The following is a 17,088-nucleotide window of genomic DNA, read 5'->3' on the forward strand; positions in this document are numbered from 1 at the left end:
TGTATAGGTGATCCATTGTGACTTGCTATATTTACATTATGTCATGATCCTTCACGGCATGCCATATCAAAGATTATAGACTTCGAAGAGGAAGAGTTCCACCCTGCAAGGATCTTCTGTAAGAAGTGTTTCATTTCTTTTGTAAAAACATGGGAACACAGTGTGAAGCAAATGGCTTATTTTAGCCTTTTGATTTGTCTCTTAGCTGGCTGTTGAATAGGCACATTAACTTAACATAATGTAGGAAATAGAAGTATGTTTTAGATCACGGGGGCTGACCGTGAATCCTAATTCATGCTCCTTTCCTAAGGACAAATCTTATCACTGGCTGGTGTCTTTAGTCCATTCTGTCATCTGTTATATTTTAGAAAGGGCAGAGGAAATGATAGAGACACTCCTTCTTTCAAAAGATGTTAGCATTTCTCCCTGTTGAACTCAGACTCTTAATAAATAGATACCCTTAAAGACTGAGTCATCTTCGAGTTCTCTGGGAATCTTTTTGGTATTTTCAGAACTGGACTATATGTTGTCTCTGATCTGACTGCATGTTTTTATGACCACTCAGCTCAGGTGATCATTAAGTACCATCTTGTTACTGTGTTCACCTGACTTCCTTTAGTTCACCCTTGCAGTCAACTTTTTTTTGGGGGGGGGAGGGTCCTGGCGTGGGGCCTGAACTCTGGGCCTGGGTGCTGTCCCTCAACTCTTCAGCTCAAGACTAGCACTCTACCACTTGAGCCACAGTGCCACTTCCAGCCTTTTTCTTTTTGCTTATGTGGTGCTAAGGAATCAAACCCAGGGCCTCATGCATGCAAGGCAAGTGCTCTACCACTGAGCCAACTTCCCAGCCCTTGCAGTCAGCTTTATCATACCAAAACATACCTTCCAGACATTCCACCAGTGCTCTGACCCTCCAATATCTCCCACCTCTACTTCACTCGGTGTCAACACCTCGGCCATGACTATGGCTGACAAAGCCCACTCATTCTGAGCTTCACCTCCCTGTCTAGTCTCATGTTGTGAATGTCCCTCTTCAATCTGTTCCAGCCACACCATGATGTTCTTCCTACATTATGGTGGCACATCGTCTCCTGAAGACTCGGTACATCCTGTTTGCTCTACTGGGATGCACTCCCCAGCCACATGGCTATTTTAGCAAACAGTCTGATGGAAGACATGCATTCATCCCTATTTGGGTTGTTGCCATCCTTCCTGTAAATCCATGCACTACAAGAACCCTGGTATGATGCAATGTAGAGCACATTGAGAAAGGCCTGCTCTGGAACGGGCAGATGGCTCCCAGTGCCTGTTCTGCCTGGCCAGCTCTGTGCAATCTCACTTCCTCAGCCGGGCCATGTGGATGATTGTCCAAGGAAGAAATACCATTGAGTGTGTGGCTTCATTGGGTATTCAGAGAATTTTGGTTGTTTCCAAAGCACTAAAAGCATGAGCTTGAAAGGGAAGAGATGAGCTTCTAAGAGTAGTGCATCGAATTGGTGCCCCCAGAGAGCTGCTGGGTGAACACAAGATTCAGAGACAGAATTGAGAAGCTGCTCTAAGAATGTATATTGTATTGTGTTATATATTTTGGTCCTAAATAAACTTGCTGTTTGCACACACTGACCCATGCTTCAGTTATATTGTAAAGCAGAGCGAAGATATTCTGGCCAAATAACTTTTGCTATTGAAATCATTTCGTGTTTATTATTGACAACTTGAGAAACACAAAGAGGTTAAAAAACAAACTACAGCCACAACAACAAAAACCTAAATAGCCACAAGTCCAAGCCAATTATCTCAATGTTTATTCTTAAGGTTTTCTTTGATTTTTCCGATGGTTGCATATTTTCATATCCGTCTGCATTAAATTTGCAGCAGTCTGTTCATCTACAGCCATGACAATCCTTTTTTCTTAAATGATTTTTTTTTCAACAAGTTGTGCAGCATTCTGTAGACTGGGTAAACTTGGCAACGTCTCAGCACTTCTTGTGGATAAAAGAAAATATTTCAGCGCTTCTCTCTCCAGTTCCACAAGGATTACTAATCATAGTGCTCAGAGTATCTTAATGTATGATAGTTTTTCGGGTCACTTTGTAAAATAGGATAGGTTCCCAGAAGTTAAGTTGTTCAGTCAAAGGGCATGGGTATATTTATTTATTTTCAAATACTTTTTCAAAAGCATCATCCATTTGTACTGCCAAGGGAAATGTTTACAAGGGAAGCTGGGTTATGTCAATGAATTTGTATCATAAGAAAAGAGATCATCAACCTCTTCCCTTTTGGATCTGGAACACTTGGAATTTCATTCAGAACAAACACTAATAAAGGCTTAAATAACTCTAATGGATATGGTTTAACAGTCTCCCAGGGCAGCTTGTTGCAGATTTTAATAGCCCAAGGGGTTTTATTTCCTTTTATTTTCTTCTCCTCTCTATTCTTTCTCCCCCTCCCTCCAGGCTGAAAACATGTTTTCCTGGCTACAGCCTCAGCATTTCTTGTGCTGTCTTTGTTGATTAATGAGTATAATTGACCCCTCTTGTCTCTATTATACAATCCATGGCAATTTGTTTTTATGTAGCAGTTATTTTCTGAGCTGTCACAAAACTGCCTTACAAAGAAAGCTCATTATCTGCCCAAAGGAAAAGAATTTTAACTGATGGAGTGAATAAGGCTCCCTGAGAGGAGAAGGAGAAGGAAGAAAAGTCTAAGCTGTTCCAACGTTAAGCAAAGGAGTGAATTTTAGAGGCAGAATAATTAATTGTTGCTTAGATAATACCCAGCAAGACTTGATTATATCTAAAAATTATTAGATTAAAAATGGCTCCCTGCAGTCATTCTCAAAGCTTGGATATATAGAAGAATTGAATTCACATCTAAGACAACACAGAGGGTGACATTTTAAAGCCCATTAAAAGGTGGCTCTAAAGCCCAGCTAGATGTCTCTATGTAAGAAATAGGGGTGAGGGGGGCTTTTTTAAAAATGTGTATGCCAGTACTGGGGATTGAACACAGGGGCCTGGTGTTCTCAGTTGGCTTTTTCTCTCAAGGCTAGTGCTCTACCTCTTGAGTTTCACGTTCACTTCCATGGAGTGACTTCTTAATTGGAAAGTTTTATCTAAGTAGATGTTGATCCTACAGTAGACCCAAATATATGAGCATCCCCAAATGTTTTGTATTCCAGCTAGATCCTCCCCTCCACCTCAGAAAGTTGGTTTTGTGTGTGTGTGTGTATGTGTTGTGCGTCTGTCTGTCTGTGTGGTGTATGTCTGTGTGTTTGTGTGTCTGTGTGTGTGTGTGTGTGTGTGTTTTTTTTTTTCCAATACTGGGTCTTCAACTCAGAGTTCGAGTCTTGCTTAACTTTTACATTCAAGGCTGCCACTCTACCCCTTGAGACAAACCTACACTTTCAACATTTTTTCTGGTTAATTCAAGAGTCATGGATTTGTCTGTAGGGGCTGGCTTCAAATAGTGATGCTCAGATCTCAGCCTCCTGGGTAGTTAGGATTACAGGTGTGAGCCTTTAGCTTTGAGTTGTGTTTTTCTTATTTTTGATTCCAAACTCTCCTCTCACCTCATCTTTTCATGGCTGCTATGGTGGATGTATATTGCATAATTCCATGTCTTCCTGTAAAAATGGAGTCAATAAGTAAAGTGACACGGGCAAGAGCGGTATTTAATTAAATTCCATGCACACAAGTAGCTGCTTCTCAGGCTCCTCCCAGAATCTCAGATGTGCCCTCAAACCATCACACCAGAGAGGCCCCTGTGTCAACTCTCCTTTCCTTCCTTTTCAGCAATACAGGTCAAAGAGAAGCTTACCTTCATTCCTTCTCTTCCTTCTTTTCTTTGGGGGATTTTGTCTCCCTTACCTTTATTCCTCTACTAGCCTTCTGTTGTTCATTTGATTACATTTTTAAGTCATCTCCTCTGTTTTTCTTCCCCAATGCATATGAAGGTAAGTATCATTGTTTATGTCTGAAAAAAATGGATTCTAAGAATGTGTGTGTGCTGTGTTCTCTTTCATGTGTCCTCCCTGATAGCAAATCTCCCCACTGGGGAAAAGCCACTGCAGGGCTGTAGGTAAAGTCCATCCTTCCTCATCTGGTTCTAGGTGCAACCTTAGGATCACAAAGGTGTGCCTCGTTTGTATTCAGATTCAGTACATTACAATTTCTAAAGTGTCTCACTCCACCCTCCTCAAATCCAGAAGACTGTTAGGCTTGCCTTTCAATGGCATGGTGGTGACCACTTACTCATTCTTGTCACTTACCCATGAGGAGGATTGCTCATTTGCCTTGGCCCAGCTGATGATATCTATATTTTGTCATTCACAGGTTACTCTGGCCAGGACTTTGACTGGGCAGATTATCATAAGCAGCATGCAGCAGAGGAAGCACCCCCCTTCTGCTTCAGAAATGTAAGTGACTTCCCCTCTTACCCCTTTGTATATCATGGATGCTGTTCGCTATACAGTTTGCTGTCTATCAGCATCACACGCCGTCAGAGTGTCTCAAAAGTTTCCCTTTAGCTGTAGGAGCAAATTGACTAATAAATGTACAGTGACTTTAGCCTGTTAAAGGTTTATTTATTGCTTATAGAATATTTCAAGGTAAGCTGGGTGCCCGTGGCTCATGCCTATAATCCTAGCTACTCAGGAAGCTGAGATCTGAGGATTGCAGTTCAAAGCCAGGCAGGAAAGTCCATGACTTTCTGGGTAGGAAAGTCCATGAGACTCTTATCTCCAATAAAACTCAGAAAACCGAAAGTGGTGCTGTGGCTCAAGTGGTAGAGCGCTAGCCTTGAGCTGAAGAGCTGAGGGACAGTGCCCAGGCCCAGAGTTCAAGCCCCACAACCGACAAAAATAAAATAAAATATAAAAATAAGAATATTTCAAGGTGCTGTCTTTAGTGGGTGGTTCTCATTTTGGTGAGACATGGGCTAGACTTAGCACCTGAGAGAGCCAGCAGAAAAGAAAAAAGATTAAGAGGATAAAATCCTTCATTCTAACTACAGTAGTCTGGTGGTGACATATATTATATGGCTCTACCTTCCATTGATGAGACTTAATCTCTCAGCTGTTGTAAGTGATGCCAAGAAATGTGTTTGGGCTGAGAGTTACTATATCCTAGCTATGACATCATACTGGGGAAGATTGTACAAATACCAGTGCACAGTAGCCATCAACGGTACACCATAGGATATGTCCTTAACATATGATGTTATAATGCTGAGCCAACTGTTAGGCAAGGCTTTGTTCCTGAGACTTCTGAAAAATTATAATCTTATTTTTTTCTTTGATTACCTTATTAAGGACTTCAATAATCAATAAGAAGAGTTTTGTGCTTTACTTAAGCCACTACCTTATTCAAAAATACCTCACCAGCATACTGATAGGATTTTTGTGATAGCAACCAGTGTGTGTTTATATAGTTATCCAAGGTAGTTTTATGAAGCACACTCTTGTCAGACTTGTTTCTGAGCCTGAGCTCCTGGCACTATTGACTTTGAGTCATCCCTGACGTCATTTCTACGACAGGATCACAGATTTTGGACAGCCAGAGAGAAAAGGGTCTGCTTAGTGGAAGCTCAAGACTAAGCAGAAGTTAAAATGAGATTGTAGAAGGTTAAGAGGACATGTCCTTATAAATCTAGGAGGAAATAGGGGCCAGAGTTGGAAATTGGGCTTCGTGGAGGGTAAATGACCTTTCCACTGGAAGACATTGCTTTTGCACAGACAACAGTGTCTCTGAAGAACTACTTGGCATATGTTTAAGTGATGAGGGTCACAGCCTTGTAGCACCATGAAGACATCAGCCAATGAGTCCTAAGGCTTCTTAAGTGCAGTGATACTTCCTGGATATCAGTGTGGTGACATTGATGTCGCCATCTCAGAATCACCTGCCTGGCTGTCTTTCATTTACTCCCTTTAATGCCCCCAAAGTCCATTTTAGATTGTGCTTTCTACCTTACAATGTATAGGCCTTCCCTGAGTCTTCAGTCTTGGGAAGGGAATTTTTATGTAGCCCCTTTGTTCTGTACTTTAGGAATAACTACATAGTTCCCCTAAAGCTTCTGTTGCTGCCTCCTCCCTCCCTTCTCCTCCCTCTTCCTCCTCTTCTTCTTTTTTCTTTCAATCTTTGGCTTTCTTTGAACCAGGATTTGCCTAAATGTCTTTTAATTGTGGAGCAAGAAGTCACATACTCAGTTGGCATCTGTATTTTCCAGCTTTAGCCACCAAGGTTAAATCCGCTTTAATGAATGTGCTTGTGTATTCATTAGGAATGGCATTGTTTCTGGTTTTCTGTTTATTTTAATAGGCAGACTTGTTGTCTGCCTATTGGCATATGCATTGCATTGTTGCTACTAGCTTGCTACAAGTGCTCTTTAATGGAATGTCTATTATGAATTTACTTTTTAATCACACATCTTGTGTGTACTACAAGAGAGCTGGTATAGAATTGGATGCTTGGAACACATTTCCCCCTGGGATGTTTAACAATCAGAGGCGGTTATGAAATGGATTGGCACAGGCAAATGCTTAGTAAAATAAAACTCAGAGGTAACAGTTTTGCTATTGATCCCTTAGAAATTACCCTCAAGCAGTGAGTTGAAATGAAAATAGGTTTGGCGGTGGTAGCCTTCCTTTATTAAGTAGATAAAATGCATTTGAATTTACTTAAAGGTTTTTCAAGCAGCCTATTGAGTTGTATTATCAGGAAGAATCTCAACATATAATGTGTGTAGATGAGATGAGATGACTCTCAGGGAAAAAAAGCCCAGTTAGAAAAAAAAAATGCCTCTGCTTCTCTTTCCAATAAGTCATAAAGAAAAGAGAAAATTGATTTTTTAACATGAAGTATGTGGTTTTATTCTGATTACATAAAGATATGATTGCATTTTTCAACTTGTTTTTTGTAGAAAGACACAACTATGATTTAGATACCTTGAATTCTTTTCACAAGTCATGGAAAGTTGTAGGCTCTATTACTTACAGGAACCTGTTTATGTCAGTTTATGTATCTCAGACAAGATGTGTTGCTATAGTATTGTAACATATCGAGTTATAATTCGTAGTGACTGATGATTTGGGAAGATTTCATATAATTTATTTAAAAACAGTAATAAGGAAGGAATTTTGCTTCTAGTATTGACTGAGGAAACTCCTTCTGAATTGATCCGTCTGAAGCAATTTAACTCCAGACAAGTACCGAAAACAAATACAGGAAGTGACTGCAGAATGAACTGAACAGTGGGCTGGGAAGGTGGCTCAGTGGTAGAGCGCTTGTCTTGCATGCTCAAGGCCCTGGGTTCGATTCCTCAGCACCACATAAGCAAAAAGAAAAAAGCCGGAAGTGGAGCTGTGGCTTAAGTAGTAGAGCACTAGCCTTGAGCTGAAGAGCTGAGGGACAGCGCCCAGGCCCAGAGTTCAGGCCCCACGACCGGACCCCCAAAAAAAGAATGAACTGAACAGGCTGTTCTGGAGGGCAACAAGTGGTTGGACAAGAAGCAGCAGCATGACCTGCTTTTCCCAGTTTTTAGCCTTTGGCATGAACATAGACAGAGTTGTCAATTTGGGGAACAACTTAAAGCATGATAGAAAATTCACATGCTTTTCCGCCTTGATGAGCCAGATTATAGAATTTTGGCAACCTAAGATACTGGAAAGTGGGAGGTGTTTCAGGCAAGGGAAACTTGCAAGTTGTAGGTATAAATGCTACCAACATGTGTGGCTGATCTTTGAGCCATGTATGTGCCAGGTAGTTAAGGATAAAAGCAGAGAACTAAGATTTGGGCTCATCTCAATAGTTTGTCATTTGAAGCCCATCAAACTCTGACTTGTCAGTCAGTAGTAGAGATGCAAGTTAAAACCAGTGACTTACCACTAGATGCCTAAGAGAATGGCTAAAAGTGTTTAAGTGTTTAAATACCAAGTGCTGATGAGGACTTCTAAAATCCGGAACACTCACATACTGCTGGTCAGAATGCAAAATGGTGTAGCCAGTTTGGAAGAGAATTGTGCAGTTTCTTCAAAGAGCAAGCATTCATTTGTCATAGGGTCCAGCAATCCTATTTTCAAAGAAACAAAAGTTTAGTGTTAAAGGTTGAACTGGGTCCCTCACAATTCATGTGATCAAATCTTAATCCTCTTCCACATACCTTTGCTTAAAGTGTGTATTAGAGGTAGGTAGAAGAAGTAATTCAGATAAAAGAAGGCCATATTGGTGAGTCCTAATCCACTATGACTAGTGTCTGTATAAGAAGAAATTAGAGGGCATGCACATGTGTGTGTGTATGTGTGCGTGTGCATGCACACACATACACACACACACACACACACACACACACACACACACAGAGTGAAGACCATATAAGAACACATGATCAGATGACCTTCTACAAGCCAAGCAGAGAAGCCACCCAACCATCAATGTGGTTCCATCTTGATGACCAACTTGATGACATCTTGTCAGCCTTACAGGCTCCAGAACTATGAGAAAATAAACTTAGTTGTAAAAACAAAAACACTTCCATTTATATAAGAACTTGCACCTGATTGTGCACAGCAGATTGATTCACCGTTACTTACTATTGAAAATGACTCACGTGTCCTTTATCTGGTAAATGGGTAAACAGTGATACATAAACTACTCAGCAATAAAACAGAACAAGCAATAGCATAGATGAATCTCAGATGTCTGTGGCTTAGGGGAAAAAAACTAGACTCAAAAAACTGGATATAGTGTGATTCCATTTACATGAATATAAAATGAGAAAGGCAAGGCATAGATGGGAAATTGCTTGGAGCTGTGGCTTGAGGAGGCAGGCCCGGGTGCCAGGGAACCAGAAAAGGGATTTTGGAGAATGTGAGCATCATCTCTTCTGCAGCTCACTTGCGGTGAAGAGCATGTGACTGAATCCCTCATTGGTCCTCCAGTCCTACTTTTGTAAAACAGCTCACCTGAGCCAGGGCATTTTACTATATGTAAAAATTGCAAAGTTAATTTAAAAAAATGAATATAAATAAATAAAACCAAAGGGGGGAAAAGGAAAGTAAAGGTAATTTCAGATGAAAGAAAACAGAATTCATCACTGGCAGACCTTCCTATAAGAAATGCTAAGCTGGGCACTAGTGGCTTACACCTGTAATCTTGATTGACTCACAAGGCTGAATTATGAGGACTGTGGCACAAAGCCAGCCCAGACAGACAAATCCAATAGACTCTTATCTCCAGTTTACCAATAAACAGATAAAAGTGGAGCTGTGGTTCAAGTGGTAGAGTGTCAGCCTTGAGCAAAATAGCCACGTAAGAGCTTGAGGCCCTGCATTCAAACCCTAGTATTAGCACCAAATCATCAACAACCATGCAGAAAGAAAGAAATGCTAGGAGACATTTTTCAAGTGTCCTTTCAAAGAAAATAATGTCAGGTGATCACTTCATCTGCCTACCTGTACCCCCTCAAGGGATGATTTTAAACAAAAATGTGGGCGAATAGAGTCGAGATGCACATTAGTGATCAATAAAATCAGGGTGCATGTGGAACTGTAAAGAGAGAAGGTATGTATACTGTCCTTTGATAAATATTAATCACCCTCTATGTGCTAAGCATTGTTCTCATTTCTGGGCTATGAGAACTAAGAAGTCAAGGTTCTCTCCTCAGGTTCGTTCACGAATATTCTTGGACAGCCCTGTGGTCACCTATGTGGCCTGCTGTCAGCCACTGGCTCAGTGCTGGTTCTGTTTCTCTTTTAGACATCTTTTAGTCGGGGTTTCACCAAGAATATGAAACTTGAAGCTGTGAATCCCAGGAATCCAGGAGAACTCTGCGTGGCTTCCGTGGTCAGTGTGAAGGGACGGCTGCTATGGCTTCATTTAGAAGGTAGGTGCAGTTCATAATTGCCTGAAGAACTTGAGCTACTACTCTCCCTCCTGCCCTCCGGAAAGGACAGGGTACAGAATTCACCACTCAGAATTGCTCCTCTTGTTTCCCCTCTGATTAAACAGATTTTAAATTATTCAGTGTTCTTAAATAAGTGAAACTAATCAGATACAAATGCATTCCAAGGCGCTCCTCTTAACTAATAATTTCATGCAATGAAATGCCGGTGAGATAATTATGTTTGGAACACAGTGGTCTTTTTACATCTATGATTATGAAAGCTAATGTCACAATTAAATTAATATGAGTCACTAAAAAATGGTATTTAAGGGCTCAGTTATTATAGGAATCAAATGATATGTTTGCATTTTAATACGAATAATACCCTTTATTTGGATTTCTTATATAGACATTTAATTTTCTCTTAAAATACTAATTGGGTGGGGGCTAACTACCTCCCCAAATGGATAATAATTAAGATGTATATTGCATAGTCAGTAATGTTGAAACTGCCTTTTATAGCTACACTTTATTTGTAAGCGTACAGAACATTCACAGAACAGTACATTTTGTGAATAGAACCTTGATCAAATTTTAGATTTAGCTAGAATGCTGATTTTACCAGATATTATGTTTTTCATGAGGAATAACTGATATGAATTTAATCCTTCATATTTTCCCATGACTTGTATAATTCTTTGTTTTTTCCAAGATTTCACAGAACTCTGAAGTTAATGAGAATATACATGCCATAGCAAAAGAAAAGCTAGGCATTGTACAATATTGTATAATATTGTACAGTATTGCCAGCTCTTCTGGTCTCTGCAGAGTTTAAATCCTACAACATACTCATGACAACACTGAGGTAGAAATGTTGGACGGAAGGTCTAAGATTGGTGCTTTTATCATCTCATCCCTGTTTTCCTTATTAACAGGTTTTAAAAAGGTGTTTGCAAAAGTAAATGTAGAGAAAAGAAAAGAAAAATATAGAGAATAGTCTTCGTAGATGTTCAATTGTTAATTTTTCAGAAAATAGTTTTAAACATTGCTATGATTAGTTTCAAATTTGGAATAAATAACAGTTCTTAAGGGCTCATTTTGCTTAGTGTATTTTTAAGTAGAACAGCTTCCTGAAATCAACCAAAGACAGACAGAGTGGTAATAGTTTTACATTTATAGGAATAGAGCGTGGCTTTGTTTTCATTGCTGCATAAAGAGTTGCATCAACTGCTTTTGGAGACACACGACGCCTTCTGTGTTTCTAATCACTAAATTTAACTTGCTATTTAACACTATGCTAAGCCATGTTAATGAGATTGGAGTCTTGCTTGCATTATTAATTTGGAAACCAAATTGGTAAAGTTAGGAGCCCATGTTTCATCGTTATTATTTAGCACATGATGAGTAAAATTCTTTGGCAGTCATTATTTATTTAGCAGTTTCTACTTTCAGTGTGTTTTACAGCTGTTAATTACCTAACACAAACAGCAGTAAGTGTGTCCTGATTTTCAGAGGGAAAAATCTTGCGAAGCCATTAAGATCTGCCTGGGGTTCATGTCATTGTGGTTGACATTTTCTCTGTTGCTTAATTCACTTGACTCTGTAGCTTTCCCTCCTGATAGAAGAGTGTTGAGCAGGATTGAAGAATATTTAACACTTTTGGCAGAACTTTCTTCTTTTGATGCTATCCTTTAGATATAAACTTTCAGTCTGGTAGCCAAAAAGGAAAGGAAATCAGCATGTTAGCTTTTTTTTTATTGACTGCTTTGACATTAGGAAACAAGTCAGAAAATAGATTGTCCATTTATATATTTGTTTCCATATATTCCCATTTTTGTATACTTCTATTTATGTGTAAGTACTTATAAACACACTGTTGAACATTTTCTACTGAAATTTCTATCTTATTTATTGACTGTTATTTGGTATTTATTATTGGTCCAAATCATTTATATGTTTCATCACTTAAAAAATACATTATAAACAAAGTAAAAATCCAGTCTGTCTCCTTGATCTTGCTTTGATTTTTCTGGATTTTAGTTCTTAATAATCACTTACCTTTTAAACTGACAGCTTAATAACTTATTTATTGTACTTTTACTTATATATGTATACATGAATGCACACACACACACACACACACACACACACACATACACACACACACAGTTTCCTTTCTCAGTCCTGAGGATAAAATGATAAGCATTTATTACGTTATGGTAACATTGTAGCCATTAAATTATCTTATATGAGGATGTTAAATTATATGATTCTGATTATAGACCATTTATTTGACCCTTTAAAATTAGAATGCACTTTATAAGGATTTTATTAGTTGTTGTTATGGATTAGATTGATTTGAAATCTTCTCAGCATGTGACTGACTACATCTAGATAGTAAAATGATCATTGCTAGTTAATTTTTTACCTAAGTCTCTTTAAAGGCTCCTCTGTTGGAAAGGAAACAATGAATAAAATAGGTGAGATTAATATATGTTATTTTAGATGAGTATTGGGAAAGGAACTGAGTTCATATAAGCCAGTGGGAAGGGCTATACGTAGTGATGACTCAATGTTTGGGAGCAGGTATCATGGTTCTTACTTTAATCACCATACCCTACAGTCGGGAGCATTACTCCTAAATACAAGATGTTTCCATCCAGTTCAGTGCTTTGCGGTTTGCACTTACACATCTGCCTCCTCACACACCGATCATTGGATCTTCATTTTAGAGTGTTTTTTGAGGGGACAAAGATAGTCTTAGTGTTTTACTTGTTCTTTTGGCTCTTGAACCCTTAAGAGGGCTCACACCTTCCTGTTGCCTTCCTTGTCCTCTCTTGTCAGGTGTACTTTCTGAGACACTTCTGGGTACTTAGCCAAATGCGGGAGGAGTACCCAGTATGCAGGGTTCTTGAGACCACATGTGTGGGCTTTTGAATATTTGCAGATAGGTTAATAGATATCTTGGGGGTGGAATCCAAATCTAAACATGAAATTCATTTATGTTTCCTATAGATCCCAGAGCCTGAAGGTAATTTTATATGTGTTATGCTTAAGTCATTGTGCCTTGAAACAAAGTTTCATAGTATCTGATTTTCCACTAGTTGTAGCATGATGATGCTCAAAAAGCATCAGTACTTTATTAAGTACTATCATGGCCTTCTTGCTAATGTTCAATGAGTCAGTTTCTTCCCGGTGCAAGACTAAATTCCATGGCCTGGGGTGCTGCTTTCCCAGATGTGGGAGTATCGAGCTCTTTTTTAGTTGAAAAATCTCTTCTTCTTTGTAGGTCTCTATAGAACATGGCTAATGGTAGCCTGACTCACAGGCTGGTTGTGGCGATTCGCTGAGTAAATTCATTTCCTCACAGTGCTCACCGTCACGGCTGCTAGGTGGGAGTAAAGGCGCAGTGTAGGCAGGTCAGAGCTGACATTGGATATCTGCCTGCCTGCGGGAGCCCTTGCTCCATTAGAAAGAACCACACACTGTGTCTTCAAGAATCTTGATAGTGTTATCGATGTGACAAGTCATTACATGGGGCTCTGTCCCTGTCTGCACCTCACACAGCACGGTGTTTGTATAAGACCTCATGTGCACTTTGCTCGCTAAATGTTTACTGAGTAGACAGAAGGATTAAACAGGCTGTGTGCTTCTAAATCAAACAGCCATTTAAGATGTGACAGTCTCTTAAGAACTGCTGTTTTCCCACCCGAACAGTGTGAGAAAGATATTTTGCACTTCTAATCTGATGTTCAGACACTCCTTGAGCCGGTATTCAAAATGCTGGTCTCAGTTTCAGTAATCCACCCTCCACTTTATAATCAACCTGAGTCCTAACAAACTGCACATTCCAAAGGGCACCTCTTACTCCCCCACCCCCAAGTAGGGCCTGGCAACTGGCATTATAAAACCCTCCCTTCCCTTCTGCTGGGGTTTGAGCTCAAGGCCTGGATGCTCTCCCTGAGCTCTTGTGGTCACAGCTAGCATTATAACACTTGAGCCACAGCTCTCCTTCGGGCTTTTTTGGTACATAATTGGAGAGAGGGGTCTCATGGGTTTTCCTGTCTAGACTGGCTTTGAACCACGATCCTCAAAGCTCAACCTCCTGAGTAGCTAGAATTACAGGTGTGAGCCACGAGGTCCCAGCATCTCCCCGGTGACTTTTATGCAGTTTTTTTTTAAATACAACAGTAAGTCACAGGAGCAAGGTGCTTGTGGTTCAGGGGGGAAAATGTTGGTGTTAACTTCTTGTGTACAAGAGATAAGATGCAGAAAACAGCTCATTCAATTTCCTTTCATTTGTGAAAAACTCAGGTAGTTACTAAGCATTTTGCCAATGCTTGCAAAAATGAGGCAAGGGAAATACAGATGTAGAAATAATTATATTTCAAGCCCAGTGGTAGCTTTAAGGTCTTTAAACGTGTGACTTTCATGAGGTCAATCAAGCTATAAGAACAGGCTTTTCTGGACGCATGAAAAAGATGCTCAAGATGAAGAGCTACTTATGAGAAGAGACCTTACAGGTTACAGACTTCATTTCATTCAGGAGGGTGATGTTCGGTGACACCAGCAGTCTTAAAGGAGAATGGGACTTGTTTGGAGGTTATGAATGAGAGGCTCTAGAAGGTGTTGCAGAGGAACAAAAGCAAAACTGGGGGGGGTTTAGCTGCCACTGTGATGGGTGTGACTTCAGAGTGACCATGTTCTCAAGATGCTGAAGCTCTGGAGAGAGGCTGAGCCTGCCCACAGAGCTGGGATTGATATGGCTTCTTCTCTGGTTATAAGAGCTCTGAAATGGGGTCTGGGAAGGGAATAAATTGAGAGTGGCTCACTCCCAGTAAAAGGAGGAGAAGGAATGGAAACTGCCAGCCTCATGTGCTTTCTAAGGCCCTGGAGCCCAATCACCCAAGTTCAAATCCTAAGCCATTCACTTGCTAGGTGGTTCATTTCTTGTACCTCGATGTACACATCTGGAAAATGGGGATAGCAAGGCTCCTGTGTTCTAAGGGTTGTTGTGAGGATTAAACGTATGGAAAAGAATCTGCTGTGTAATAAGTGCTGCATGTGTCATTGTGGGAATTCTACACACATACACAGGTACATACACACACACACACATAGTTCATCAACACACAATTCCATTTCTACTGTTTTTGTTCAGACAACACCTGGATCTTGCTAGCTATGGTATTGTCCATCTGTTTTCTCTAGGAAGTTGGCTGCAGGGCAAAGGATACTCAAAAAGCTACCACGTAGCTTAGCATTGGTGGTATAGAAGGCATGCAGCCCAACCTCCCCACATCTCACTTGCTCTTGGAGAGTCTGGCTCTCTTTGCATTTTTCCTACCTGTTCTCCTATCTCACCCTTGAGCCCCTGAGCATTCACCCAGTCTTTTGGCTTTCACTGGGGGATATTAACACAGTTAACATGCTCCCTTCTGCACCCCATCTTTCTTCCTGTCCCAGCTTTTACCCAACATGAAGAGGTTCTGATTCTGTTGCCAAAGAAGATGGAAATCACTTACCTTCCTTCGGGTTGACTCTTAGCCTTTCTCCTCTCACATCCCTCCTGCCTGTGGCGCTCCCAAAGCATCTCTATTCTCCACCTCACCCATGTCTGCCCTCTTTTCTGTGGTTTGCTGCAAATGAAGTAATCACTTGGCATTAGGAGTTTGATAGGATTGAGTTACTAGGAAGGCGTTAAAATGTCCATATGCACCATCTTCCCTTCTCCTCTGAGGGTATAGGTAGAATAGGTAATCAACTCTGTTACGACGCCCAGTGTCAGTGGTTGCATTGAGCTCTACCAGAGCTCTTGTAGTCACAAGTGCAAGTAGGACTGCGTGGCCTGCTTCATCTGAGGACGACATCCTGAAGAGATAGGAAATTGCAGGATTATTTTAAGAGTTCCATTGTGATTCTCAAAAGTTCACATGCTCGTGAATTTACCCTGGCAATAGGGAGAGACTTCTTTTAGCAGTGAAGCAATTCAAAGCAGTTTAATCTTACTCTCTTTATGAGAACATGCCTTTGATTAAACCAACCTCAGTGGCAATGCCACACTTAGGTACATATTTATGCAAGGCTGCATTTATGTGCATATTGATGCAATGCCATATATATGTATGAGACTTTTCCTTTCTTCTCTGGATGTCTTTTGTTGTGTTGTTATTCCAGTAATCCAGCAGGTTGTGACTATAAAACAGGCAGTTTATTCACAACGACTTAAAACTCATAAAGTATCTTTGGTCACCATCCACCCCTCCCCCCACTCTTGGCCCCCAATCCTTTACCCATCATGTTCCTTTCCCACTGACACCCACTGTGTTCATATTTTGCAATTCTTTGCAAATTTACTTCATGCACATACAAGTATATGTTATTCTCCCATTTAAAAACAGACTGCAGTAGACAATCTGTTCTTGAGGAACAAGATTCTGTACCCTGCATTTTCTTATTACATGCTATAGTTAGGAGATCTTTATATCAAGAGGTTTCTCATTCTTTTATATCTATCTGTCTATATATCATTGCAGCTATATATATATATAGAGAGAGAGAGAGAGATTATCATGCAGATATATCTATCTATCTATCTATCTATCTGCATGATAATCTGTCATTTGAAACTAACCTACTTTTTTTGTTGAGGGAGTTTTCAGCTTCCTGATAGGTTTTGAGGTGTTGGTGCTGGGTAAGAATTGTTTGAATAGATTCAAACTGACAGGATATAGACAAGAGACCAAGATTGAGTATGATTCTGTGCTTTTCATAAGGGAGTTTCTAAAAAAATAAATTGATAAATATGAAAGGGATGATGGAAAAGGTAACACTGATCAAGAAGCATGATTGAATTGTAACTTATTTGTACAACTGCTTGATTTTAAAAACACAGGAAAAAGAAGATAAACACTACACCTATTGGTGATGAATGAAATATCTGCCTTTTCATATGTAATGTTGATAGTCCTAGAAGAAGCAAGAAGGTGCATTGCACACATTTTGAATAGATTGTTTTGTAAGCTTGGGCCCCCAAATCTTAGAACACAAGGGTTTTCTGTAAAAGATTACTCAGAGGTTGGCCAGATGTATCTAGATTGGTAAAGCTAATAAAAAGCAAATAAAGAATTGATACCTGCCATCCAGGAGGAGATTTCAAAAGTGCGGGGTTGAAAAAACTTGCCTCAGTGATGAATCCCCCATATTCCC

At 40.0% G+C, this 17,088-nt stretch overlaps 1 protein-coding gene across 1 annotated transcript in view; it reads left to right on the top strand.

The window, feature by feature from the left end:
- Sfmbt2 (Scm-like with four mbt domains 2) overlaps positions 1-17,088 on the top strand; it is a 136,995-nt gene that overhangs the window by 85,828 nt on the left and 34,079 nt on the right. The window contains exons 10-11 of the mRNA XM_013009375.1: positions 4,335-4,417; positions 9,753-9,879. Coding sequence (XP_012864829.1) covers positions 4,335-4,417; positions 9,753-9,879 — 210 coding nt within the window. The remainder of the gene's footprint in view (positions 1-4,334; positions 4,418-9,752; positions 9,880-17,088) is intronic.

The sequence above is a fragment of the Dipodomys ordii genome, unplaced genomic scaffold (genome assembly GCF_000151885.1).
Source record: "Dipodomys ordii isolate 6190 unplaced genomic scaffold, Dord_2.0 Scaffold9, whole genome shotgun sequence".
Lineage (NCBI taxonomy): Eukaryota > Metazoa > Chordata > Mammalia > Rodentia > Heteromyidae > Dipodomys > Dipodomys ordii.